This window comes from Odocoileus virginianus, chromosome 16 (genome assembly GCF_023699985.2).
Source record: "Odocoileus virginianus isolate 20LAN1187 ecotype Illinois chromosome 16, Ovbor_1.2, whole genome shotgun sequence".
NCBI lineage: Eukaryota > Metazoa > Chordata > Mammalia > Artiodactyla > Cervidae > Odocoileus > Odocoileus virginianus.
Genome location: NC_069689.1, coordinates 26,457,612 through 26,484,227, shown reverse-complemented (window position 1 = coordinate 26,484,227; position 26,616 = coordinate 26,457,612). Strand labels below are relative to the sequence as shown.

Here is a 26,616-nt window from a genome sequence, read left to right as displayed (position 1 = left end):
CTTACTGAACAACACTGTTCTGACTTTAGAGGTGTGTTACTCAAAGGAGCTCCATTATTGGAGAGCATACATTGAAGGGTGCACTCAGAGCTGAGGCAACAAATCAATAACTTCTATGATATATAGGTTTAAGGGGGAAAATGATGTAAAATTTCCAAAAGATCAAGACCTTATTGCATTTTTAAAATAGATGAATGGTGGTAGGTATGGAATCACCACAGTATTGTATTTACGAGTGGTGTGTACTTGTAATTGTACCCAGGCACCCACTTCTCCCTTGCCAGATACAGTGTTCTGCTGTCCACACACGGACAATGGGGACCTATGAAGCTGGGAAAGAAGTATGCTCCAAGTGTTTGAAGAGCAGGTAGGAAGTCCAGGTATGAAATTCCAGATGTAGCTGGTGAGTGTGAGGAGGTGGGTGTTGGGGGCTGGAAGTGGGAGCGGGGCTTCCTGCAGGTCTTGAATTGCTTTCATATAAATCAGGTATTTCTGATTTGTTGGTAGCTGTGTGTTGGTAGCTGATGTGTGCTCTCAACAGTGGCTCAACTAGCAGCAGAGTTATGTATGTACAAATTAGAGCATCATTATTTCTAAATACTTGTAGTGAAAAAAATCACTTGAATTTGAAAATTAATTTACATTATGTAAGAAAGCTCAACATTACACTTACCATTACATTTACAGCTGTTAGATTTCATAAGGATAATTTCAACTGCATACATGTTTGATGTTGTGGACGGAAAGGTTTAAAAATTATCATCCATTTGTGGGGTGTTTCTTTTGGGAACATTAAAATTTTTAATAGGTTATAAGTTAAAATATTTGAAAAGATTTTATTTGAAAGTTTTATACAAAAAATGACTTCCGCCAACCTTCTGCATTTTTCTAATTATGTAATGAAAACATTTTTTTTTTTTTGGCTTCAATTCCTTGTTTATACCAGTGTGCTGCATAATATTTTCTATGTGTCAGCATATGAAAAAGCTTAGGAAGCTTTGATACAGACAATGTGGTGTGACTGTTGGGTATTATTCACACCTACTGTGTGTTACTCCTCTAGTGCCATTTAATGTTACTAGCTTCATAACAACCCAGTCTGGTTCATGCTATTGGATAAGCCACAAGCAAGTTAGGTGCTGAATCTATGTGTTCAATCATAAGCACACTGTCTTTCCCAAGCCCCACCCTCCCAACTCCCTAACTTCTCTATTCCCAGGGTGGTGGAAGAAATAGGGAAGTAATTTTAGATATACAAATTTCATCTAGTTTAGTGAGTTGTGTTTTGAAAATAAATATTTGTCTATAAGCTGTCAGACTAACATCAGCTGAAACTTTCAATGAAGAATCAGTTTTAGGCGAATCCCTCATCTCACAGATGAGGAAACTGAGGCTCGAGAGTCTCTGCTCTGCTCATGTAGCGTTAGTCAGAGCTTAGTGGAAAAAATGGGTTAACACCCCCAGTTTAGTGCTTTATTATATACAACTTCACTTTTACATATATGTATATATTCACAGACTTTCTTTTTTCATATATTTTAGGTATTGTTTTGGTATTTTAAATACAGACATGTTGATTCATCCAAAGGAGTTAGATGTATCCATGAAATGAGGGAGCAATAGGTATAATAACAGTTCTTTGTGAACCCCAGATTATTCCATGATGAGGCAGTGCTTGGAAGAAGTGGTGTCTGGAATGATTAGAGAAGGAAGAAGGAATGACAGCTGTTTACCTTAACAACCAAGATTGGGGATTACAAAGCCAAACTAAAGCAGTATAGAAGTTTAAGATCTATTTAGTACTGGCATACTGAAATGGGTTTTTTTTCTTTTCATCCAGTAGAAGAATTTTTAAAAGTAAGTTCCTAAGTCTATAAATAATGTATTATAAATACATAATACACTTGGATTTGGTGGTAACCAGTCTGTTTGCTTTTATGTTTATATTTTGCCACAGTGAATTAAAAAAAAAATCAAAACTCTCCAAACTGTTCAAATTTAAGCTTTGTTGCACCAGACTACCAATAGGAGCTAATGTGATTATACACATTGTTAGGATTACTGTAGTTTATTTAACACTAAAGGTTTTCATGCTTCATGAACAAGAAAATGTTACAATGATCACATTTTAATGCTTTATTCATTGATTAAAAGAATATACATTTAACATAAACCATACAACATCAGTCATCAGGTCAAACATTCAGCTGGTTTCCTTACAGTTTCTGTCAGGAGTTATTTTATCTGATCACATTTATAAGATAAAATCTCACCACATCTGGCATTTACACACCCTGTGCCAGTGGATTCACACTACTGATGTACATAAAAAATCCGCATGGTATGTGCTCACTGGAGACAAAACAGTGCACACCTGTCAAAAGGTCATTTTAATATAAGATGGTAAAACCATTTGTAAAATACATATAAACTTTTTCCATAAATAGAATCATATCTGGACATCTGTTGCATAAATTGTGTTTCCAAAGCTTACAATAGAGCAGCCAGGTCTCAGCACTGCTGGGCACCCACGTTGGCTACTTACTTTATTATTGCAGACTGTCCTTTAACATTAAATGCACAACATTCGTACCACTTAAAACTGGGGTCAGGTGGAAGTCTCACAGAGACCACGTCTGTACCGCGGTTGCCCTGAAACAGTTAAGTCGGCTTTTAAAGCCTCTCAGATATAACAAGGTTTTAAAACATACTTCATGGAATGTTCTTCATTTATCATAGCAGCTCATACCTGTGATAGAACAAGCTTTCAGTTTTTCCTTTTCTTCCTTTACATTCACTATTCACAGTGAAACAGGTGCATGGTTTTTTTTTTTCTTTTTTTTGTTTTGTGTTTTTTTTTTTCAGAGATCTGAGGTTGCTGACTGAGCCACAGCACAGCTGTGTACCACAGGTCGAAATTCGACCTTAAATATTACAATCTAGCAGTATCTGGCTGGCCAGAGTGGGCCAGCCCCTGCCAGCATGTGGGCACTTCTTCAGTTAAGTCTATTCTTTGGCAGCTGACACGCGCGCTGACAGAGAAAAATCCAGTGACTTGTTGCTAAGGGATTTCACGACTAATGTTTGTTTGCAAGCATGTGTGTTTACAACTCTGTGATTTGATGATATTCTTTTAGGAGGTTTTACCCTGGAATATTATTTCTTTCTTCCTCCACTATTTGAATCTGGGCTAAAAAGCTAACTTGAATGTATAATGTAATTGATGAATTAAATTATGTCAGATATAGTTAGGAAAAATCCAATAATTTGAGTATTCATGTTTATGTAAATGCATTTTAAAAAGGATTAAGCAATGTTCTAACCTGCTACTATACAAAATTCAGAGTGGTAATTGATGATAATCGACTATTATATATGTAATGAAAGTTAAAAGTCTTGGCTTTTCTGTTAAAGATGACTCACTTGGGATCGTAGTATCCTCCCTTCTTCCATTTCAAATGAAAATCAATGAAATGCTATCGGAATGAATGAATGTAGTGCATTGCATACAAATCCATCAGGCTATGGATATATATCTATATATGTATAAAAATATTTTGGCTCCTGAGCTCTGACACACAAGAATAAAAACATCAAAAGGCAGAGTAACTCAGTGAAAAATAGTTAGCCAGCAACCTCAGACAACCTTCGGTTGTATATTCTTAAGGTCTGGTCTGGTAACATGTCCATTAACCGTGAAAGCCCTATACATTGTCACTTTGAACTTCTAAACCAATACCCGACTATGTTCTTTGATCAAGAAGTAGAATATACACATATAATTCTATAAAGCTAATACTGATTAAACACAGCACAAAGGGGTTAATTCACACTACTGAAGAAAAAAAAAACAAACATAATAGGACCCTACTTGCAAATGTAACCACAGGAATCATACGTTAAAAAAAAAGCTAAATGTCTTCGCTGAAGCTCTGCATCTCTCTGTAAAAATGACGATTTGGTTCAGTGAAGACACTGAGTGATTCGATGTCCATGACTGCATGCCAAGGCTGACCGAGGCCCAAGGATACCTGCTCAATGAGATTATGCACTGGATCCACATCCTGGTCGGCCAGTTCTCCTTGGTCAAAATCAATGCTTTCTTCGGTGACTTCAAGTACTTTTAGATCAGAGCCACGAAGACGCGCAATGGCTATGAGGTTGTGTGCCCACACTGTGTAACCTTAAAAATAAGCAAAAGACAAGCACTGTCATTTCCTTGTGTTTTATTTTGTCTATTTTATACATCTGTCTTTTCCACAAATTTGTATCTCACCACTCTGGGGTCCTTTTCCTTTAAAAATATGCTGAGATTTGTGGATTCATTACCACTGCCAGGATAGCCCCTGTAATTGTTTAGCTCAGAGAAAAAAAAAAAAAGACTAGAAGTCTGATATTATCTCCAAGAACATCACTGCAGCTGGTGAACAGATAGGTGCTGTAACTATTCTGATATCAGCATGTTTAGTAAAATTGAAGACATTTAAAGTATAATTTTATAGCTTTTGATTAACAATACATAGTAAGCTGTTATTTTTCATTAGTAAAAGTCATCTCCTATGGTGCTTCTCAGGTGGTACAGTGGTAAAGAATTTGGCGTGTCAATGCAGGAGAGGCAGGTTCGATCCCTGGGTTGGGAAGATCCCCTGGAGTAGGAAATGGGCAACACATTTCAGTATTCCTACCTGGAAAATTCCATGGACAGAGAAGCCTGACAGCGTGCAGTCCATGGGGTCCCAAAGAGTTGAGATGTGACTGAGCACCCTGCGCGTGCACACACACACACAGAGGTACTTCACAGTCCAAAGTTATAAAGTGACACTTTAAAGATAAACTGTTAATTATCACTAGCAAATATAATGTTTTACTTCTTAATAAGAGAAAAAATCTTTAGCAAATTCTCTGGTGACCCAATGGTTAGAATTTAGCTCTTTCACTGCTGGGGCCTGGGTTTGATATCTGGTTGGGTAACTAAGATCCCAGAAGCCTCTCAGCAGAGTCAAAAAAATAAAAAGAAGTTTTAAAAAGACTAACTTAATTTTAAATATCTTGCTATTTCTCCATCCTATTAAAAAAATCCTAATTTATTAACTTCAATATTGATCTATTCTTTGCTATTACTTCCAATGACTGCCTAAATTATAAAGCAAAACTTGAAAAGTAAGATACACTCCCACAGTCAAATGAAGCTAAGATTAATTTCAGAAATAATGAAACATAATATATTTAAGTTGTTCATGCAGACTTTCTATTTTATATTCTCTAAATGTCTTACAAGTTTCAGAAAAGAAGTAATATGTTCTTCTAAGAGGAACTCTGTCCAAATGAAAAATAGTTCACATTCAGATGAAAGGCCTGCCAGTAAGAAAAGAACACTTCCAAACAACAACCATCATTTTAAAAATGTTGCACAAATTAACATGTTGATACCAAGAATCTAGAAGGTGAGGCAGTGAGCATGAAAGAAATCATACTTTCTTCTTCCTTCTGTGTTATGTTTTTAAGAGGAAGAAATATATCTATTGCAGGTGAATATGTATGTTTTCTTGGATAATTTCAGTGCCATTTTTGTGAAGTACTATTAATCACATGGCAAAAGAAAAACAGTAATACAGGAGTTGGAACAAAATAGGGTAGAAATGTGTCTTTCCACTTGTAAGTGGTCTATGTTATATGTTATACACACGCTGCTGCTGCTAAGTAACTTCAGTCGTGTCTGACTCTGTGCGACCCCATAGATGGCAGCCCACCAGGCTCCTCCATCCCTGGGATTCTCCAGGCAAGAACACTGGAGTGGGTTGCCATTTCCTTCTCCAATGCATGCATGCATGCTAAGTCGCTTCAGTCAATGTTAGAAAGTATAAAAAATCTGCATATCAACTTGTTATAAGAGTTTTTGACAGTATACATGTCAGTGCTATCTTTTTATTGGTATAAAATGTTTTAGCTGTAATAACAAATTCAAACTATAACAAACAAAAGTCACCTACCATGAATTGCCAGAAGAGAGAGCTTTGTGCACCTCCATGCTAATAAAACCAACGGATCTTCATTTCGGTTGTCACTAAGATCTGGAAAACCAGATGTGTCAATCACATCATTCATTAATATAAAATGAGTGAGGAACTTGTCGTACTGCCTAGATATAAGATCAACAATAGCTCCTGAAACACAAGTGATATAGCTGTCAAAATGAATCCTTTCTAGTGGTATACTGGGTTTCAGAATCTTTAACATATCTTCACTCTTGATATCAAAAGCCATAATATAGACCCGAAGGCTGGTGCTCTTTCTTGACAAGGCTTTCCAATGCTCATCATTTGGCATGTTGTCCAGAGACTTGTGCATCACGGAAACATTGTGAACCAGGAGAGAAAGTCGCTGCAAAGGCACATGGTTGTTATCGGTTAAGACTCTAGCCATCTCAGCTGTAAAGTCACAGAAATCCAGGGCAAGTGAGCGCAGATTCACGAATCGCTCCAGTTCTGCTGCGGTGATAAGGGTGCTGTTACCAGAAATGTTGTTGTCCAGTAAACTCAGGTGCTCCATGGTGTTGGCAATAGAGTTTGAGAGAGATGACAGTGATGTTGGGGTTACTATTTCCAGCATAAACCCACAAGACAGCCATTTCAGTTGCCTACTATTACTCAGTATTTCTTCAAACAGTTGCTGAATTCTGTAAGGAAAACACATGCCACACAATCCTGTTAAGGCTTAGCTCTAGGTGGCTCAGCTGGTAAAGAATCCACCTGCAATGCAGGAGACATGGGTTTGATCCCTGGGTCGGGAAGATCTCTGGAGAAAGGAATGGTAACACACTCCAGTATTCTTGCCTGGGAAATCCCATGGACAGAGGAACCTGGCAAGCTACATTCCATGCAGTTGCGAAGAGTTGGACATGACTGAGCAACTGAGCACATTCATTTAACCCACAAGTAATATTATCATTAAAATTCACATAGAAATATAATATATATTACACATACAGAAATATGTGTACTTGAAATCCTTTGAGTGAAGGAGCATTTTATATCAGTAGAAAAGACTGATGATTTACAATTCATGTTATAGCAAAGTAGAGAAGTTAAGTTTTAAATAGCAATAATTACACAGCAAATTCTTTGTCTTAAAGATTGGAATGGTATGTATTGATCACTATTTTATTGTTAAGGCATTTCCGGAGTACATAGTTCTTCTCAGAAAAAAATATCATTACTCTTTGGACAGTATCTTAACATTTTTCAGAAAAATATTTTTATTATTACAGAGCCCCTTTTCACTAACTATATAACTTACTGTTTAATTTTTTTGCCATCAGGGTCCACCTTGCTGAGGTATGTATTTGACAAACTTCCTTGCTGTTGTAGAACGCTTATGTCTCCAAAAAGGCTAAACTTCTGGAGGTTCCTATAAGAAAAGTAATTTAAAATGATTGTCTAAATAATTAACATAAAAGTATAAATATTAAAATAAACATATGCAGAAGGGATATTCTACAGACGTTTCTACCTTAGTAACTCATTTAGAATCCAACTAAGTACTTTCAGATTGCTTTTAACATACAGTGAAAAACTTGTGATAGCATAACAAGTGAAGCATACTTGTGAAGCGCAAGTAGTTCAGAACTCAAGGATTTATTTATTTTTTTTTTCTATTTATTTTTATTAGTTAGAACTCAAGGTTTTAGTGACCATGGAAAAGTCTTCTTAAAGTTGCTGGAATTCAACTCTTTATCAGTAATAATAATACCTACCTTAAAGGTTTAGGGATGAATAAACAACAAAATGACATATGAAAGAACATTCAAGCTCTAAGTTTCATATATATATATTTTTCATATACATTTTAACTATAATATAAAATTTTCCCAAACCAGTTAACTTAGTGCATTAAATGTTCTAAGGTGGGGCACTGCCCTAGAGATATTGTCTCAGTAAGAAATACTCTAACTAAAATCTAGAGAACTTTCTGTGGTTTTGTGATCAAACATAGAGCTTACCATTAAGAGGTTAATTAAAGAAAAAACTACATAAAAATTTGTAAATAACTTTAGCTACAAAACACACTTTTCTAAATAGTAAAATTCTAAATACAGTAGGAGAAAGGATAAAGATTAAATGCTAATAATAATAGTTAAACAACAAAAATTCAACTGAGTAAATTTAAAGATCAAATTAGCTTTGTTAAAAGATTCATTAATTGGGCAGCATCCTATGTAGCAAACAGAAAGGAGCTCTGCAGAGATATAGAAAAGGAAAAGCTTTTAAAGTAGAAAGGAAGTAGAAAAAGTAAATTATTAGTAAATAATGCACTGTTCCAGGCAAGAGTCACCCTCCTAAAGGGAATTGAAGGGACTATATGACAGATTGCCTCACTAATGCTGACTTGGTAATTCTAGGCTAACTGATTAAAGGTTACAATCCTGAGGCTGATTAAAGCTACAGCTGTGCTAGGTATTAAGTCTTAGTTTGGTGACGTGGGGTTTAGCATAACTGACTCCATTTTGGGTCTGCTGTTTCGTTTTTAACATAACCACTAGAGAATTACATCTGTAACTAGAAGTTTGGGATAACATTTTAATAAGAAATGTATAATCCACAAAAGTGATAAAAAGATTTAAGTAAATGAAAAATAACTTAATATTACATCATATTTTCCCAAATTAGTAACCTTAGTTTCACTAAAAAGTCTGATGATTCTAAAACTTAGCTTGAAGAATGATTGTTAATTGCCAAACAATCTTGAGAAAGAAGAACAGAGCTGGAACAAACAGGTTCCCTAACTTCAGACTATACTACAAAGTTGTAATAATCAAAACAGCATGGTACTGGCACAAAAATGGAAATATAGATCAATGAAATAGAACAGACAGTCCAGAGATAAACACAGGCACCTATGGTGACCTAACTGATGACAAAGGAGGCAAGAATATATAATGAAGAAATGGACAGTCTCTTCAATAAGTGATGCTGGGAAAAGATTAAAATGGATAGCTACATGTAAAAGAATGAAATTAGAATATTCTCTAACACCATATACAAAAATAAACTCAAAACAGATTAAAGACCTCAACATAAGACCAAATAATATAAAACTCAAGAGGAAAACAGAGGCAGAACATTCTTGGACATAAATTGCAGCAATATTTTTTGGATTCAGTTCCTAGAGTAATGGAAATAAAAATAAATGGGACTTAATTAAACTTAAAAGCTTTTGCACAGCAAAGGAAATCATAAACAAAATGAAAAGACAATCCCCAGAAGGGGAGAAAATATTTGCTAATGATGTAATCCACAAGGGTTCACTTTCCAAAATATGCAAATAGCTTATACAGCTCAACATTTTCCTAAGAAGACATATAGATGGCCAAGAGCACATGAAAAGATGCTCGACATTGCTAATTATTAGAAACACACAAATCAAAACTACAATGTTATCACCTCACACCTGTCAGAATAGCCATCATCAAAAAATCTACAAATAATAAATGCTGGAGAAGCTGTGCAGAAAAGGGAACCCTTCTATACCTGTTGGTGGGGATGTATATTAGTGCAACCGCTATGGAGAACAGTATGGAGGTTAATTAAAAAACTAGAAAATAGAGTTACCATATGATCCTGCAATCCCACTCCTGGGCATAATGTGGAGAAAACCATACTTCCAAAATATACATGAACCCCACTGTTCATTGCAGTACCATTTATAATAGCCAAAACATGGAAGCAACCTAAATGTCTATCAACAGATGAATGGATAAAGATATAGAATACATATACAATGGAATACTACTCAGCCATAAAAAAGAATGAAATAATACCATTTGCAGCAACACGGATGGATGTAGAGATTATCATACTAAATGAAGACAGAAAAACAAATATCATATGCTATTACTATATGTGGAATCTAATTAAAAATGATACAAATGAACTTATTTACAAAACAGAAACAGAGAAAGATTTCGAAAACAAACTTATGGTTACCAAATGGGAAATGTCAGGAGTAAGGATAAATTATCAACTTGAGATTAATAAACACACATTATTATATATCAAATAACCAATAGGGACCTATTGTATAGCATAGGGAACTCTACTGAATATTCTGCAATAACCTATGTGGGTAAAATATCTGAAAAAAAAAAAAATGTACAACTGAATCATTTTGCTGTACACCTATAATTAACATAATCAATTACACTTCACAATTTTTTAAAAAATAACATCCCACACCCATATTATATAAATAAATACACCCAGATCATACAAAAGTAAGGATTTATAGGCTCTTAACTTATAGAAACTGTTGGCAAATGTTTTGTTTATGTGCACTTTCTGGCGAAAGATCACTAGCTTTATCAGACAGTTCACTGTCTGTGTTGTACCTTCTATGAGCTTGGACAAATGCAAAATGATATGTATACAGTATGATACAGGAAAGCTTCACAACCCTAAAAATCCTCTGAGCTCCACCTAGTCATCTGTCCATTCCCTCTAGCCCTTGGCAACTACTGATATTTTAACTGTCTCCGTAGTTTTGTCTTTTCCAGAATATTATATACTGAATAGTTGGAGTCATTCAGTATTAGCTTTTCCAGGTTGGTTTCTTTCACTTAGTTCTATGCATTTATGTTTCCTCCATGTCTTTTCATGGCTTAATGGTCTCCTTTTCTTTCGAGTGCTGAATATCATTTCATTGTACTCTGAATATCATTCAGATTACATTAAAAGTAATCTCCTACTTAGGGGCATCTTGGTTGTTTCCAACTGTTGGCAATTATAAACGAAGCTGTTGTGATGGGTTTTGTGTGGCCAAAAAGCTTTTAACTCTTTTGGGTAGGAGCATGATTTTTAGCTGATATGGTAGAAGGAAATTTAGTGTTGTAAGAAACTGCCAAACTGTCTTTCAAAGAGGCTATACCATCTTGCATTTCCACAAAGAATGAATGAGAGTTCTTGTTACTCCACATCCTCATCAGTATTTGATGTTGTCAGTATTCTGCACTTTGGTCATTCTAATAGGTGTGTAGTGGTGTCCTGTTGCTTTAATTTGACATATAACATGGAACACCTTTTCACATGCTTATTTGCCATTTGCATATCTTCTTTGATGAGGTTTCTATTAAAGTCTTTGGTCTACTTTTTAATAGGGTTTTTGCTTTCTTATTATTGAGTTTTAAGAGCTCTTTATATATGTTGGACAAGAGCCCTTTCTTAGATGTCATTTATGAATATTTTTTCCTAGTCTGTGGCTTTCACTCCATCAACAGGGTCTTTCACAGATTGAAAATTATAATTTTAATGTAGTCCAGATTATCAGTGCTTCTTTTCATGGACCATCCCTTTGATGCTGTACTGAAAAAGTCATGATCAAACCCTAGACTACATAAATTTTCTCCCATTTTCTTGTAGGAGCTTTCCAGCTTTGTGTTTTACACTTAAGGTCTGTGATCCTAACTTGAGCTAATTATTGTGAAAGGAATAAAGTCTGTGTCTAGATTTTTTCCCCATGTGGATGTCCAGTTGTTCCAACACTTATTTGTTGAAAAGACTATCATTTCTCTATTATATTGCCTTTGCTCCTTTTGCATTTCCCTGATGATTAGTGACACTGAACATCTTTTCACGTGCCTGTTGGTTAACTGTATTTCTTCTTTGAAAAATGTCTGTTCAGGTCCTCTGCCCACTTTATGACTGGGTTGCTTGTTTTTCTGATGTTAAGTTTTATGAATTCTTTGTATAGTTTGGATATTATCCCCCATATGGGATATCTTACTTGTGACTACCTTCTCCTATTTAGCTGGCAGTCTTTTTGTTTTGTTGGTAGTTTCCTTGACTGTGCAAAAGCTTTTTAGTTTGGTGTGGTCCCATTTGTTTAATTTAGCTTTTGTTTTCCATTTCTGAGGAAACATATCTTAAAAAAAAATATTGCTAAGACAGATGTAAAAGAGCACATTGCCCATGTTTTCTTCTAAAAGTTTTATGGTTTCAGGTCTTTACCAACTGAGCCACCGGGGCAGCCTGCTTTTAGGTCTTACAGTTAAATCTCTAAACCATTTTCAGCTTACTTTTGTGTATGTTGTGAAAAAAATAGTCCTGTTTGATTCTTTTGCATGTAGCTGTTCAGTTTGCCCAATACTGAAGAGGCTGTCTTTATACAATGTCTTCCCATTGTATATTCTTAGCTCCTTTGTTGTAGGTTGGTTGATCATCTAAGTGTGGGCTCATTTCTGAGTTTTCTATTTTGTTCCACTGATCTATGTATCTGTTTTTGCAATAGTACCATACTGTTTTGATTACTGTAGCTTTGTAGTATAGTTTTAAATCAGAGTGTGTGATACTTGAAGTTTTGTTCTTTCTTAAGAAAGCCTTGGCTTTTCAGTGTCTTTTGTGTTTCCATGAAAATAACAATTATTTTTTCTACTTCTGAGAAAAATATAATTGGTATTTTGATAGTAATTGCACTGAATCTGTAAATTACTTTGGATATTTTAACAACACTGGTTCTTCTTATCTATAAGCATGGTATGTTTTTCTGTTTGTGTCATTTTTAATGTCTTTCATCAAAGTCTTTATAGTTTTTGGAGTACAGGTCTTTCACCTCCTGAGATTTATTCCTAGTTATTTCACTCTTTTTGATGTGGTTATGAATGGGATTGTTCTCTTAATTTTGCTTATAGTTCACTGTTGGTACATAAAAAAGCAACATATTTCTACACATGAATTCTGTATTTTGCAATTTCACTGAATTCATTGATAAGTTTTAATAGGTTTTAGTGGAGTTTTTAGTATTTTTGGTATATAGTATCATGTCATCTGCAAACAGTGACAATTTTCCTTCTTTTCCAACTTGGATTTCTTTCATTTCTTTGTCTTGCCTGACTGCTATTGCTAGGACTTTGATTACACTGAACAAAAGAATTGAGAGTGGACATCCTTGGTTTACTCCTAATCTTAGAGGAAATGCTTTCAGCTTTTCACCATTGAGTATGATGATAAGCTGAGGGCTTGTCTATTTGACCTTTGTTATGCTGAGGGATGTTACTTTTATACTCATTTTGTAGGGAGTTTTTAATCATAAATGGATGTTAAATTTTGTCAAAAAGCATTTTCTGCTCTATTTAGATGATCATATGATTCAGTTTGTTGTATCACATTGATATGTGGATAGTGAACTATCTTTGCATCCGCAGGATAAATCCCAGTTGATCATGGTGTATGATCCTTTTAATGTATTGCTGAATTCAGGGTGCTAATATTTTGCTGAGAATTTTGCGTTTATGTTCATCAGTGATATTATTTCAGTGTAACTTTCTCTCTTTCTTTTTTGTGGTGTCATTTTCTGGTTTTGCTATCAGAGTGATGCTATCCTCATAGAATGGGTTCAGAAGTGTTCCTTTCTCTGCAACAATCTCTTTGGAATAGTTTTAGAGCATAGGTGCTAGCTCTTCTCTAAATGTTTGGTAGAATTCACCTATGAAGCTCTCTGGTCCTGGAATTTTGTTTATTGGCAGATTTTTAAAAAAATTACTGATGGAGTTGCATTACCAGTAATTGGTCTGTTCATATTTTGTGTTCTCTTCCTGGTTCAGTTTTGGGAGATTGCACATTTCTATGTATTTGTCCATTTCTTCTAGGTCATCTATGTTATTGATGAATCACTGTTAGTAATCTCTTATGATCCTTTCCATATCTGTGGTGTCAGCTGTAATTTCTCCTTTTTCATTTCTAATTTTTTGATTTGGGTCCTCTCTTTTTCTTGACGAGTCTGATAAAGGTTTGTCAATTTTTTATCTCTTTCCAAAGAACTAGCTCTTAAGTTTCATTGATCTTTTATATATTTATATATATATATATATATATATTTTACTCTATTTCTGCTCTTTTATTCTTTTTTTTTAAACTTAAGGTTTTGTTTTTTCTTCCTTTCCTAGTTTCTTTGGGTATAAGTTTAGGTTGTTTTGAGATTTTTCTTCATGAGTCTGGTTAAAGGTTTATTCAAAACCACATATATATTATTATTCCAATTTTGTAAAAGGATTTTTCACATTTTACTAGAATTATCTCTGATGAATTTTTCCTTTAAATCAGCTTTACATAGCTTTCACCTGTATAAGAGCTTAATTCACATCAAGATCATTAAAAGAATTAACAACCTGCATGTTAGTAAAATTTAACAAGTTAAAACAAGGAAACTGGATGACCCCTATTTTAGTTCCAGGTATATAATACAGAATTCTTTCCTGCACAATATCCACAACACAATTTTGATCAAAAGGCATGAGCAAAACATACTGGGAAAACAGTTCTGTTACTATGGTAATACTAATAGGATACAACCTACTTAATAGTCCCTTTGCAAATCCTAAAATGTGTTGTAAACAAGCATAAAATCATAAGAAGTGTTGATAATCAAGAACACATTTCTTCAACTAACTGCATTCTTTTTCAATCCTATTTTACAAAGTCATCATCCAGATCCAGAGCAGTGTCAGACTGTTAAGTACTTATAATTTAGAAACTGAGGCTACAGATTGCTCTCCTACTCTCTGCTCATTCAATTATCAGATATGTTCTGGGTGTCAGTTACATGAAAAGTTATTGTGGTTAAGTTACAAAGGTACAAGTTTAGATTCTTGGCTTGGAAATAAAGGTTTTATTTTAAAAAGGCTAATTAAAAAATCAGGAGAGACTAAAGAATTATTGACAATTTTGCTAAGTGTATTAATGTTATTTTGGTTATATGTATATGCATGCTCAGTCACTTCAGTCATGTCCGACTCTGTGCGACACTATGGACTGCAGCCTGCCAGGCTCCTCGGTACATGGGGAATTTCCAGGCAAGAATATTGGAGTGGGTTGCTGTGCCCGCCTCCACGGGATCTTCCCAACTCAGGGACTGAACCTGCATCTCACACCTACCTGCATTGGCAGGTGGGTTCTTTACCACCAGTGCCACCTGGGAAGTCTTATATGTATATGTATGTCCATAATTTTCAAAATTTTATGTTGAAGTGTGTAGTATAAAATGAATGCCATCTATATATTGGATTTCTTTTCAAATACTTCAGTAAAGATAAATGGTTGCTGAATACTGCTGTTTCTCTAGGAAAATTAGTTTACGATTTCAAGACTATCAAGAACACAAACACTCCTCAGCTCTCTGCAGTACTGGCAACATGGCTGGGGCTCACCTAGCCCCATGGCCACGGTGGTAACTCTACTAGGACTTTGGTATGGAGAAGGTATGTGGCTTGGGAAGGTGGATCTAAGCTATAGGTCAAAGTCTTTTGCCTCAGGTGAGTGCCTTACTCCTTTGCCTTGAACCAAAGTTGATTTTTTGAGGTTTCTAAGAATGAGATTCTTTTTGGAAGTTATCAGCAACATCTGATTAACAAACCAGGTTAAAAGATAGCTCAAGTGTGGCCCCAGTTTCCTTCCTTTTCCTTGCCCATTTCAGAGATGTAACAGAAGAGGACACAAGACAAGTTCCTGGACAGAAAAACCGATTTACCTGACTTAGTGTTAACAGTGATAAGACCAGTGACTTCGAGCAAACGAAAGGAAGAAGCCTTATGCAGAGTACTATGAGATTGGTGCAAAAGTAATAGCAGTTTTGCACTGTTGAAATTTGCCATTTGATAGTCCTATACATTCTTAAATAAATGTGGTTATGTTATACATTAGTTTAATGTGCATTTCTCGCTTTATGATTTTTGCTTATGACTAGTTATTTGCTGTGTATTTTATATTTGTTTTAGACTAGGGAAATGATATTAGACAAAAAGCAAATTCGAGTAATTTTCTTATTTGAGTTTAAAATGGATCATAAAGCAGTGGAGATAATTCACGATATCAACAATGCATTTGGCCCACGAACTGATAATCAACATACAGTGCAGTGGTGGTTCAAGAAGTTTTGCAAAGGAGAACAGAGCCCTGAAGATGAGGAGCATAGTGGCTGGCCATTGGAATGACGATGACCAATTGAGAGCAATCATCAAAGCTGATCCTCTTGCAACTATGTGAGAAGTTGCTGAAGAACTCAATGTAGACCATTCTACAGTTGTTTGGCATTTGAAGCAAACTGGAAAGGTGAAAAAGCTATATAAGCTGACTGAGCTGACTGAAAAAAAAAAAAAAAAAATCACTGTTTTTGAAGTGTCATCTTCTCTCCTTTTTTTACACAACAACAAGGAACCATTTCTTGATCAGATTGTGACATGTGATGAAAAGTGGATTTTGTATGACAACTGGCCAATGACCAGCTCAGTGGCTGGACGGAGAAGTTACAGAGTACTTCCCAAAGCCAAATCTGTACCAAAAAAAGGTCATGGTTACTGTTTGGTGGTTGGCTGCCAGTCGGATCCAAATTGTTTTCCACGACAATGCCTGACCACATGTTGTACAACCAATGCTTTAAACGTTGAATGAATTGGGTTATGAAGTTTTGCCTCATCTGCCAATTCACCTGACCTCTAGACAAGTGACTACCACTTCTTCAAGTATCTCAACAACTTTTTGTAGGGAAAATGCTTCCACAACCAGTGGAAGGCAGAAAATGCTCTCCAAGAGTTCACTGAATCCCAGAAGCATGGATTTTTATGCTACAGGAATAAACATTTATTTCTCATTGTCAAAGATGTGTTGATTGTAATGGTTCCTATTTTGATTAATAACGATGTGTTTGAGTCTAGTTATAATGATTTAAATCATTATAATGATTTAAAATTCCAAATTGTCCAAAACCGCAATTATGTTTGCACCAACATAATACTTGCTGCTTCTTTCACTTAGTCTTACCATTCTATAGCTTATATGTGGGTCAGACTTTAGCAAATTTCAAGGAATAATGGGTTTACATGAAACAGGAAAGCGAAGGAGGAGAAAAAAATCCAAGTGATTGCAGTGAGGAAGGCCAGGAAGTTTCTGGGGAAATTTGACAAATTGATTCTGATTTATGTAAGGCCTATATGAGCAGAGCACTGCTTAAAGAAAAGCCATGCTTTCAATTTCTCAAATAAATGTGGTTATGTTATACATTAGTTCCACTTGACAAAATTAAACACACAACAAAAACCACAACTATCAAAACACTCATGACACTTTTCACAGAACTAGAACAAATTATCCTAAAATTTTTATGGACATTAATCTAAGACAAAGGAGAGAAAAATATATTGATACAATGAAGAAAAGACAGTCTCTTCAATAAGTGGTCCTGAGCAAAATGGATAGCTGCATGTAAACTGAAGTCAGAACACTCCCTCACACCATACATAAAAATAAATCCCAAATGATTTCAAAACTGAAGTATAAGACATGACACCATAAAACTTTTAGAAGAAAAAAAAAAACTTTTAGAAGGGAACATAATCAAAACATTCTCAGACATAAACTGTAGCAATACTTCTTAGCTATGTCTCCTAAGGCAAAAGAAATATGGCCATCATCAAAAAAATCTACAAACAATAAATGCTGGAGAGGATTTGAAGAAAAGGGAATGTTCTAGCACTGTTGGTGGGAATGTAAATGGATACAGCTACTATGGAGAACAACATGGAGACTCCTTTAAAAACTAGGAATAAAACTACCATATGACCCCGCAATTCCACTACTGGGTGTATACCCTGAGAAAGCCATAACTTAAAAAAATACATGTAACCCAATGTCCATAGAAGCACTATTTACAATAGCTAGGATATGGAAGCAGCCTAGATGTCCAATGACAGATGAATGCATAAAGAAGATGCAGTACATATATACAATGGAGTATTATTCAGACATAAAAAAGAACAGATTTCAATCAGTTCTAGTGAAGTGGATGAACCTAGAGCCTGTTATACAGAGTGAGGACTTCCCTGGGGGCTCTGCGGCAAAAGTCTGCCTGCAATGCAGGAGATGTGGGTCCATAGGTTCAATCACTCGCTTGGGAAGATCCCCTGGAGAAGGAAATGGCAACCCGCTCCAGCACTCTTCCCTGGGAAATCCCATGGACAGAGGAGCCTGGCAGGCTACAGTCTATAGGATGGCAAGAGTTGGACACAACTTAGCAACTAAACCACTACCACCACCATCATACAGACTAAGTCAGAAAGAGAAAAAGAAGTATTGTATATTAATGTATATATACAGAATCTAGAAAAATGAAACTGATGAACCTATTTGCAGGGAAGGAATGGAGACCCAGAAAATGGACTTGTGCACACAGTAGGGGAAGGGCAGAGGGACGAATTAAGAAAGCAGCATCAGCATATATATGCTACCATGTATAAAACAGAGCTGGTGGGAAGCTGCTCTATAACACAGGGAGCCAGCCTCTGTGATGACCAAGAGGGGTGGGACAGGGGAACGGGAGGGAGGTGATATATGTACAATAATGGCTCATTTGCATTGTTGTATGGCAGAAACCAACACAACCTTGTAAAGCAATTTTCCCCCTATTAAAAAGAAATAAAAATTAAAAAGATAATCTATGGAATGGGAGAAAATATTCATAAACCATGTGACTGACAAAGGGGATACTCTCCAAAATATACAAATAGTTCATATAACTCAACATCAGAAAAACCAATCAGTGAAAAAAATGGTCACTTATTTGTGGAATCTAAAAAATAATACAAATATACCTATATAGAAAACAGAAACAAACTCACAGACATAGAACACAAATTTATGGCTACAAAAGTGGAAAAGGAGGATGGAGAGGGATAAATTAGGGGCATGAAATGAACAGATATAAACTATTACACATAAAATAGATAGGCAACAAAGAGTTACTGTATAACACAGGCAACTATATTCAATATCTTGTAAAAACCTACAGTGGAAAATAATCTGAAAAAACATATGTAAGTGAATCACTTTGCTGCATACCTGAAACTAATAATAATATTCTAAATCAACTATACTTCAGTAAAAAATTTTTAAAAAGAAATTAAACAACCACACAGAACTTTTCACTGAAAAGAGCGATCTTATTTTCTTCTTAGGGTAAAAATTTCCCTATGAATCAAATAATCAACACAATTTTTGATAGCCTTATTATAAAAACCTGTACATACAGATTCAGTGCGTCAGTTTGGGCAATTCTTTGAAAACAATATTAACCACCTATGAGCTTAAGAAATACTTCCCAAGGTCTAACGGCAGAGTGCTAAAAACTCTTCATTTTTCTCTGAGATTTCTTTGGATTATTTAGTATAACCTTAAATTAGAGTTAATACAGCTAAATCTAATTAACTATGAAAAAGGAGACTACATACAAACTTGATTATTTAAAAAAAAGCAATTATTAACAACGTTAAGTCTTTCTCAATGATGTACAGGAGGTCACAAAATGCAATTTTTTCCTTTTCTAACCTAATAAGCTAATTATATCATTGCATGAAATTTTTTCAGACCAATTCTAATCTTCTTAGTCTATGTTTGATATCAAATGTGTTTGAATTTACATAATACTTAATGGTAGCCACTAGCCACATATGGAGCACTTGAAATGTGTCTAGTACAATAAACTAAATCTTCAATTTTATCCAAGTAATTTAAAATTTGATTAGCTATATGTGGCTATTGGTACAGCTTTAGAGATTCCACAACTAAGTCATGGGCCTATAGTAGTATTCCTTATCAACTTTCTTAGGAACCATTAACTAAAAGCAATTTTCCAGAATTTGCTTTTTGAATTCACTTACTGAATTATTGTTGTTGCTTAGTGGCTAAGTTGTGTCTGACTCTTTGTGATCCCATGGACTGTAGCCTGCGAGGCTCTCTATGTCCATGGGATTTTCCAAGCAAGAGTATTAGAGTGGGTTGCCATTTTCTTTTCCAGGAGATATTCCCGACCCAGGGACCAAACCTGCATCTCCTGCATTGGCAGGAGGATTCTTTACCACTGAGCCACCAGGGAAGCCCTCACTTATTGAATTACCACCATCCTCAAATCCCGGGGGTTACGAAATAAAAAAAGGTTTATTTAAATAAGACATTTAAAACTGTCATTTAATATATTATTAAAAGATAATTTTAACAGTAGTAAGGAAGAAAGAAAGAAAACTGAGTGAGCTTTAAAGACAAATGGTAAAAAAAAAATTTGATTCTTCCTTTCCTCTATATCCTAGCAGCATGTCGTTTTGGCTCTACTTCCAAACATATATATTCCATATCCATCTACCTTTAAAAAAATCTTTTCTTCCATCATACTCTAGGTTATCATCATCTCTTACAAGGATTATTCATTCATTACACAGTAACCAGAATGACTGCCTTAAAATGCAAATTAGATCACCTTATGCTTGTCCTTAACATTTTTTTAATAACTTCTATTCTTGGAATATAGTCCAAACTTTATTTCACAAGTCCTCATAAAAAAACACCATTCCTTCCTCCTCCTACACTTAAGAGCTCACTGTGACAGTGCTCTCACCCTTCACATGGTCCTGCCTTACTTTTTTTCCTACTGTTGCAAGCAGCCAAAAATTTGGCTGGCCTAAAGCCTTGGTGCTTACTCTTTTTTCTGCTTGGAATGCTGTTTGCTCAAATCTTCAGATGGGTGACTTGTCATTCATGTAGCAGCTTAAATGTCCTTTATAGAAAAAACTTCTCCCTCACCAATCTATCTCATGTTGCCACCGAGTCACTATTACATAGTCCTCTTTTACTTTCACAGTCGAAATAATCTTGCTTTTACTTGTTTACTTGCTTCTGCCTATCTTTTCCCTCTGCAATGTCGAATCCATGGGAACAGGGAGTTTGTCTTCACTGCTTGGCACATAGTATACTCGCAATATTTGGAGGGGAAAAAAACACATTTTAATAATTATCATCTTAAATCAGCTATAAATTTAACAACTTGGGTGAACTCTTCCGAGGCTGCCTCAGAACTAAAACATTAAAATGGAGATAACTTAATCCTTTCACTCAAAAGCTGCTCAGTCACTTCTTTTAACACAGGAAAAGTATTTTACTTTGATGACCTTTTTGTTGAGTTTTATCTCCTATCCTCTATCTTCAGTTCTCAGTCACTGGAAGAAGTTACCTATGGATCAAAGTGAGCCCTAATTCCTCTCAGCAGTCCTCCAAGGAGATTAGTTTCTTCATCAGGTTAGTCTCCTTTCTGCTCAAAGGCCTTGAAGCCATCCTCACGGAGTCACTTTACTCCGTTTTAAGGTGAGGAGTCTGTTGGGTGAAGTGTCTCTACTCTAAAAGCAACCATCTCTTGGGCAGCAAGGACTGGTCAGAGTCCCAATATATTTTAATATACATATTCTCCAAATGGGCTTTTTAAAACAAGTAAGAAAAGTTAGCTCTCAAAAGTGAAATATTATTATTGCACGTATTTATTGCCCTGTGATGGGAAAATATTTCAAGAAAAATAAGGCTCAGGGCTGTTGGAGATGATACCTTCAAGCATTTCCTACGTTCTTGGATAGTAACAGGAAATGTCCAAAGATTTTTAAATCTATTTTAAGATGTATTTTTAGATTGCTTTATCAGTTGCTGGGTCTTGGCATGTTGAAAAAAATACTAAGGTAAAATTCTCTGTGACTGCATATGCCAAATCAACAGACCACATCTAAGAATTATTGATAGATGTTCTACTACTAGGAGGGTATATAAAGAGGCACAGTCAAAAAACTGGTCAATCTAGATAGTTAGATTTTCTTAATATTGGAGGATAATTGCTTTACAATGTTGTGTTAGTTTCTGCTATAAATCAATGTGAATCAGCCATAAATATACATATGTCCCCTCCCTCCTGAACCTCACCCCCACCTCATGTAGTTAGAATTTTAACAAGAAAATCACTCTATACAAAGTCTCTCTGGCTTGCATCTTTTAGAAAAGTACTGCCCTCAATTTAGTATTTCATCCAAAAAGGCTCATGCAAAATATTTATATAGTCCAGGAAAGTATAAATCAGATGTTGACAATGTACCTATGCTTACTGATTAAGAATAAGTATTTTTAGTGACTGAGTCTATTAGCTATTATCATAAATCTTATTGTCCCTGAAGTTTCCTTTTTCCTAAGGAGTATGGAATACAGTATTTTAATAGGTAGTACTCAACTTCACAACCAGGTTAAATTCTAAAAATGCATATTCATATTTGTTGTTTTGAACTCCTAAGGACAATTTCCTACAGGAGAAATTCAGCCGATTTAATCTACAATACAGTTGAAAGTGTAATTTTTTTCTTTTTTAGTATTTTGAGTACTAATTTTTTTATTTACATTCTTACTGTTGATCAAGAAGGCAGGTATCCTAGCACCCTCTGGAGAAGTGAACTCTGAAGACAGAAGACTGTCTTTTACCCTCTGAGAGGCATTTCTGTACCTCTTTGATTCTCATCAGTTGTCCCTAACACCTAAGAAATTGGTAAGGTGGCTACAGTCACCTTAGAGAACACATGTACATACCCAGGAATTAAGCAAAACAAAATGCCAATTATTCTTTCAGAACAGTACCCTTGAAAGAAAAGTTCCCACAATTCAAGGTTACAGTTTTAGTTCTTTAACTCAGAGACAAGAAAATAACTGAAACACAGCAAAATAAAAGTTTGAATTATATGAAATTCAACATAAAGGCAGGAAGCATAAAGCTTGTGACTTGGTAGGTTCATATCCTCCTCTTCTACCTATAAAATGGTAGAAATCACAAGGCAAAAGCACTGTAAAATTTACCTTGGAAATGTAAAGAACAATGTGAAATACTGATTTTTCTCATTAGTTATTAAATTTTATGGTTTCAGAAAACCAAAGAACACTAAAGCATTTGAGTCATTCTTCATTGAGCCTGAGTCTGATGTTTAAGAGATTACGAAGGAAATAAGAATAGGCTTTATCAGAGTTATCGAATAAACATCTTGGTTTAAAACATTTCCAATTTCTCTAAAGAAAACTAGTTTCACTTAAATTTTTAACATTCATATTAGTACTTCCAATATTAGTAGAGTATCTCAAAATATTTTCAAAAATAAAGCTGAGACAGTTTTTCCAAATATATAAAGATTATTTAGAGGGCGGTCTTATAGACAAGTAGATTGAGATGCTAAAGAAGAGGTAGGTTCACTTTTGTCAACTTTACCTCAACACACACAGCTAAAAAAAAATAAAAATTGATGAAAAATTAAACAACAAGGAAAAGATGTGATATATCACTATTTTGCCTATATAACCTTTACCTGTCCAACCAACCAATCAGTTAAAAGGAACTAGACAGAAACTGTGTAAACTGGGTTCTTACTTGGACAAAAGACAGGCATTTTTAAATGACTGCTCAGAACTCCTATCTAATCTCAAGAAAAATCTAACTGATACTGGCAAATTACTTGACCCTGTTATGTTTCAGTTTCCTTTCTTTAAAGAATCCATCCCACTTCTACCCTCCAATGAATCATCAGCAGTAAGTGCTCACTGACTGAATGTAACCTCTGGGTCAGTTGGGCCTCCAGCCACACATCCAACTCTGACACAAAGTCTCCAACATCATCAAGACCAACTTATAGTCTTAAACAGCCTCTTTTGCCACATAAAATCAAAGTGAGGAAATAAAATGGTTCGGTTTGAGAAGCTAGGAAAATACACAGTACACTGGGATGATGCAGCCATGCTCCAGATACAACTTGCAGTTAATGCTTATTTTCCACCCTTGTGATTCAAACAGAGAATTAAGAATACACATGTATCTATCTCACTTAGCATAACCAGGACCTTCACTCCATCCTGTTCAACATAATGTATTTACTGCAAAAGGAAGTACACTGCTGTCAGAGAAAAACAGTACTGTATGATAATGTGCAAATTATTTGACCCTGTTAAGTTTCAGTTTCCTTTCTATAAAGCAGGGATAATAACAGCTGTCCTAACTCACAGGTTCAGCTCAAAGGATCAAATAAGATCCTGAATGTGAAACTACTTGCAAACTGCTGAACTATTACTGCTATCTAAGTTGCTCCTCTTTTGAACTTATGAACTTTCTTTTACTTCCCAGTTTAATTTTAGGCTTAGTTAGAATATCCAGATAGAGAAAATCTACGTTAATAGGATTCTGGAGAGGGCGGTAGATAAAGAATGGAAAACACTGATTAGGACGACGGGCCAGAACACAGGAAGTTAGCCCCAGAATTAAAGTCTTGATGCAAAATCAGCATAGTTTGGGCTTACCCTTTGCAGACACTGGCCAGCTCCCCCAACACACTCTAACACCAAGCTGTACTGTGCTACTTTTAGGTGAATCACTGGGGACAAGTTGAGTCTGGAGGTTTGCAAAAGGGAGGGTAATCCTGATTATCAAGCAGTTCCCCGATCCCTTAAAAAAAAAAAAATTCCTCCTACTCTTTGTGCCTGGCCTAGTTAAAACCATTCCCGGTAAGAAAATAGCTGTCAAAGATTTCTTTTTATGCCGGGAGTCTCGAACCTATGCGAAACCTGTGGCATACCTACTCCCTCCTCCACCACGAACTATTTTGATCGTATAAGTTCAGAATAAAACAACAACAACAACAAAAAACAGATTAGTTTTGTTTCTCCCAAGACTCATTCACAGGCCTCACCCTCCAAGCTTCAGCTCTCTCAACTGTAAAATGAAGAATGACCGCGCCTGTCAACTCCATCCCACTGCTGCCGAACGGATGAATGAGACAGTGCCTGGAAGGCGCCAGGAGTGCCGTTTGATAAACACCAAGTCCATCACTGTTTATAAAGTATTAGGGTGAGTCCTGTTATGCCCTCCCGCCTCAAGGAAATCGCCGGATTAGAACTGACACCCCCAGTCACTGAAAAAAGCAACGCTGAAGCGGGCGGGGCGTTTCCACATTGAATCTATTTCGAGGTGAGAGGAAGGAGGCGACCCTGCGCCCCAGGAAGTGGAGGCGGGAGGGAGGAGGATGAATGGAGGGGCTGCGAAGTGCCTACCTGTTGTTCCGGATGCTGACTAGCACGCACAGGACCAGCTCTAAGTAGGTGCGCAGCACTTCCAGCCAACGGGTTGAGAGCTGCAGGGCTTCGACTTCTTCCCCGCCAGTCCCGGCGTCGGCGCTGCCTCCATCGCCCGGGCCGCCGCCACCGCCGCTCATGTAGTTCTCCGCGGCGAATTCAACACGCAGCTCTCGCACGAACCAGCCGCACTTGCGCATGAGGAATTCGAGCCGTGGCTGCTCCGCGGGCGAGACGCGGAGGCAGATGCGGAGCTGGGGCCAGAGCGCCGGGTAGAAGAGGCACTCGCGCCAGTGCGAGCAGGAGGCCGAGGCCCGGAGCCGATCGGACGCGGACAGGAAGGAGAAGATGTGCACGATCAGCTCGCTGGGCAGGGACGCGGCGCCTGCCGCCTGCCCGCACAGAGCCATCCGGCCCCGCCGCCGGCTGCCGATCCCCGGCCGCCCCCGCAGTCCCCGGAGCAGCCCCCGCAGCCGTCGCAGCTGCTGCAGCCGCAGCCGCCGCCACCGCGCCACCCGGGCGGCCCCGGCTCGGGTTCGGGCTCCCGGTGGTCGGGGCTGCGGCACTGACAAGAACAACAACATCAATGACAAGGAAGAAGGGGGCGGAACCGTCGTGTGTCTCGGCGGAACCAAGTGCGGCACCAGTTGCGGAGAGGGGGAAAGGCCTCTGCGGGGGTGGCCTCCAGATAGCCAGCCTCTGGCCTCTCAAACTTTACTCACGCGCGTCCGAGGCCTGCACTCTCCGCAACTTCAAAACCCTCGCTTGTACTGGTTAGGAGCCCGGAAGCGGCAGGATTTATTTTAAGGAACCGGGAGCCCTCCCCGCGCCTGGAGGCGGAGGCAGACCAGTGGTAGGAGCTGAGTTTGACGTCACCGGTGGTGGGAGGAGCCTGGGCCTGACTGGGCGCAACTTCCGGAAGAAGGGAGCGCCCGCTTGCCGGTAGGGAAGAGAGACGAGGCACGTGATTCCTGACGCACTTAGGCCGGTGGGGCGGGGCGGGAAGCGCTGCTGGTGCCGGCAAATGGGCGCCCTCTCTCGTCTGTCAGAGACCACTCAGTCCAGTCAACTCTGTAAGTCGGTTAACTTGGGCGCTCAGGAGGTCGAAGTGGCGTTAACTCGCGTTGGTGCGAGAGGTCGTGACGCTTTTCGTTATACGCTTCTGTTTCTGGGCTGAGGGCTCAGAGCCAGAGTGCTGGCTTGTGTCTTTCCTAGCCGTCCCGCCTGCCCCAAGTGTTGTGGAGAGTTTCTGAGAGAGAGCCCCTGAGAAGGGGAGCGGGCGCTTTCGCGGGCTCACTCGGAGGGGCTGGGTTAGGGAGAGGAGCCGCGCGGGCCGGGGCGGCGGAGAGGCCGGACCGAGGTGGTCAGTGGACGCCGCCACCCCTCGGTCGGACCTCGAAGTGGACCTGCGCGCACACCTGGTGTGTGGGGAAGGAATGAGGACAGCGCCACCGTTCGGATTTAGAGGGAGAGGAGAAAACAAGGCAAATGAGTTAGATTTGCTGGTTGATATTCGGCGTCTTCCCTGGGCTTCGAGGGAGGCTTTGCGTTCCCTGTTTTGAGGCCCTAGATGTAAAGAAGCTGGTGATTGCGGTAAAGGTTTTCTTTAGCTTGGCTCCCCTCGCTTGAGAGAGCGGTTTTCGAAAGAGTTTCCTTTAACTTCACCACATCTTGGAAAGTA

General features: G+C 37.4%; 1 protein-coding gene across 1 annotated transcript; it reads right to left on the bottom strand.

Moving 5' to 3' along the window:
- Nucleotides 1–2,121: 2,121 nt before the first annotated feature.
- On the bottom strand, nt 2,122–25,681 carry FBXO33 (F-box protein 33). Its single transcript, XM_020916592.2, has 4 exons — nt 24,915–25,681; nt 7,297–7,407; nt 5,991–6,676; nt 2,122–4,183 (listed from the first exon to the last, which is right to left on the bottom strand). Exons 1-4 carry the CDS (start codon nt 25,517–25,519, stop codon nt 3,912–3,914), a joined length of 1,674 nt encoding a protein of 557 aa, XP_020772251.1. The 5' UTR covers nt 25,520–25,681; the 3' UTR covers nt 2,122–3,911.
- Nucleotides 25,682–26,616: the final 935 nt, after the last annotated feature.

Excerpts from the sequence above, each read along its gene's own strand:
- FBXO33 (XM_020916592.2), bottom strand. The coding sequence starts at position 25,519 with ATGTTGTTGTTCTTGTCAGTGCCGCAGCCCCGACCACCGGGAGCCCGA. Across the intron at positions 7,408-24,914 it reads GTCAGCATCCGGAACAACAG|GAACCTCCAGAAGTTTAGCC; the intron begins GTAGGCACTTCG and ends CTTTTCTTATAG. Across the intron at positions 6,677-7,296 it reads GATGGCAAAAAAATTAAACA|AATTCAGCAACTGTTTGAAG; the intron begins GTAAGTTATATA and ends TTTTCCTTACAG.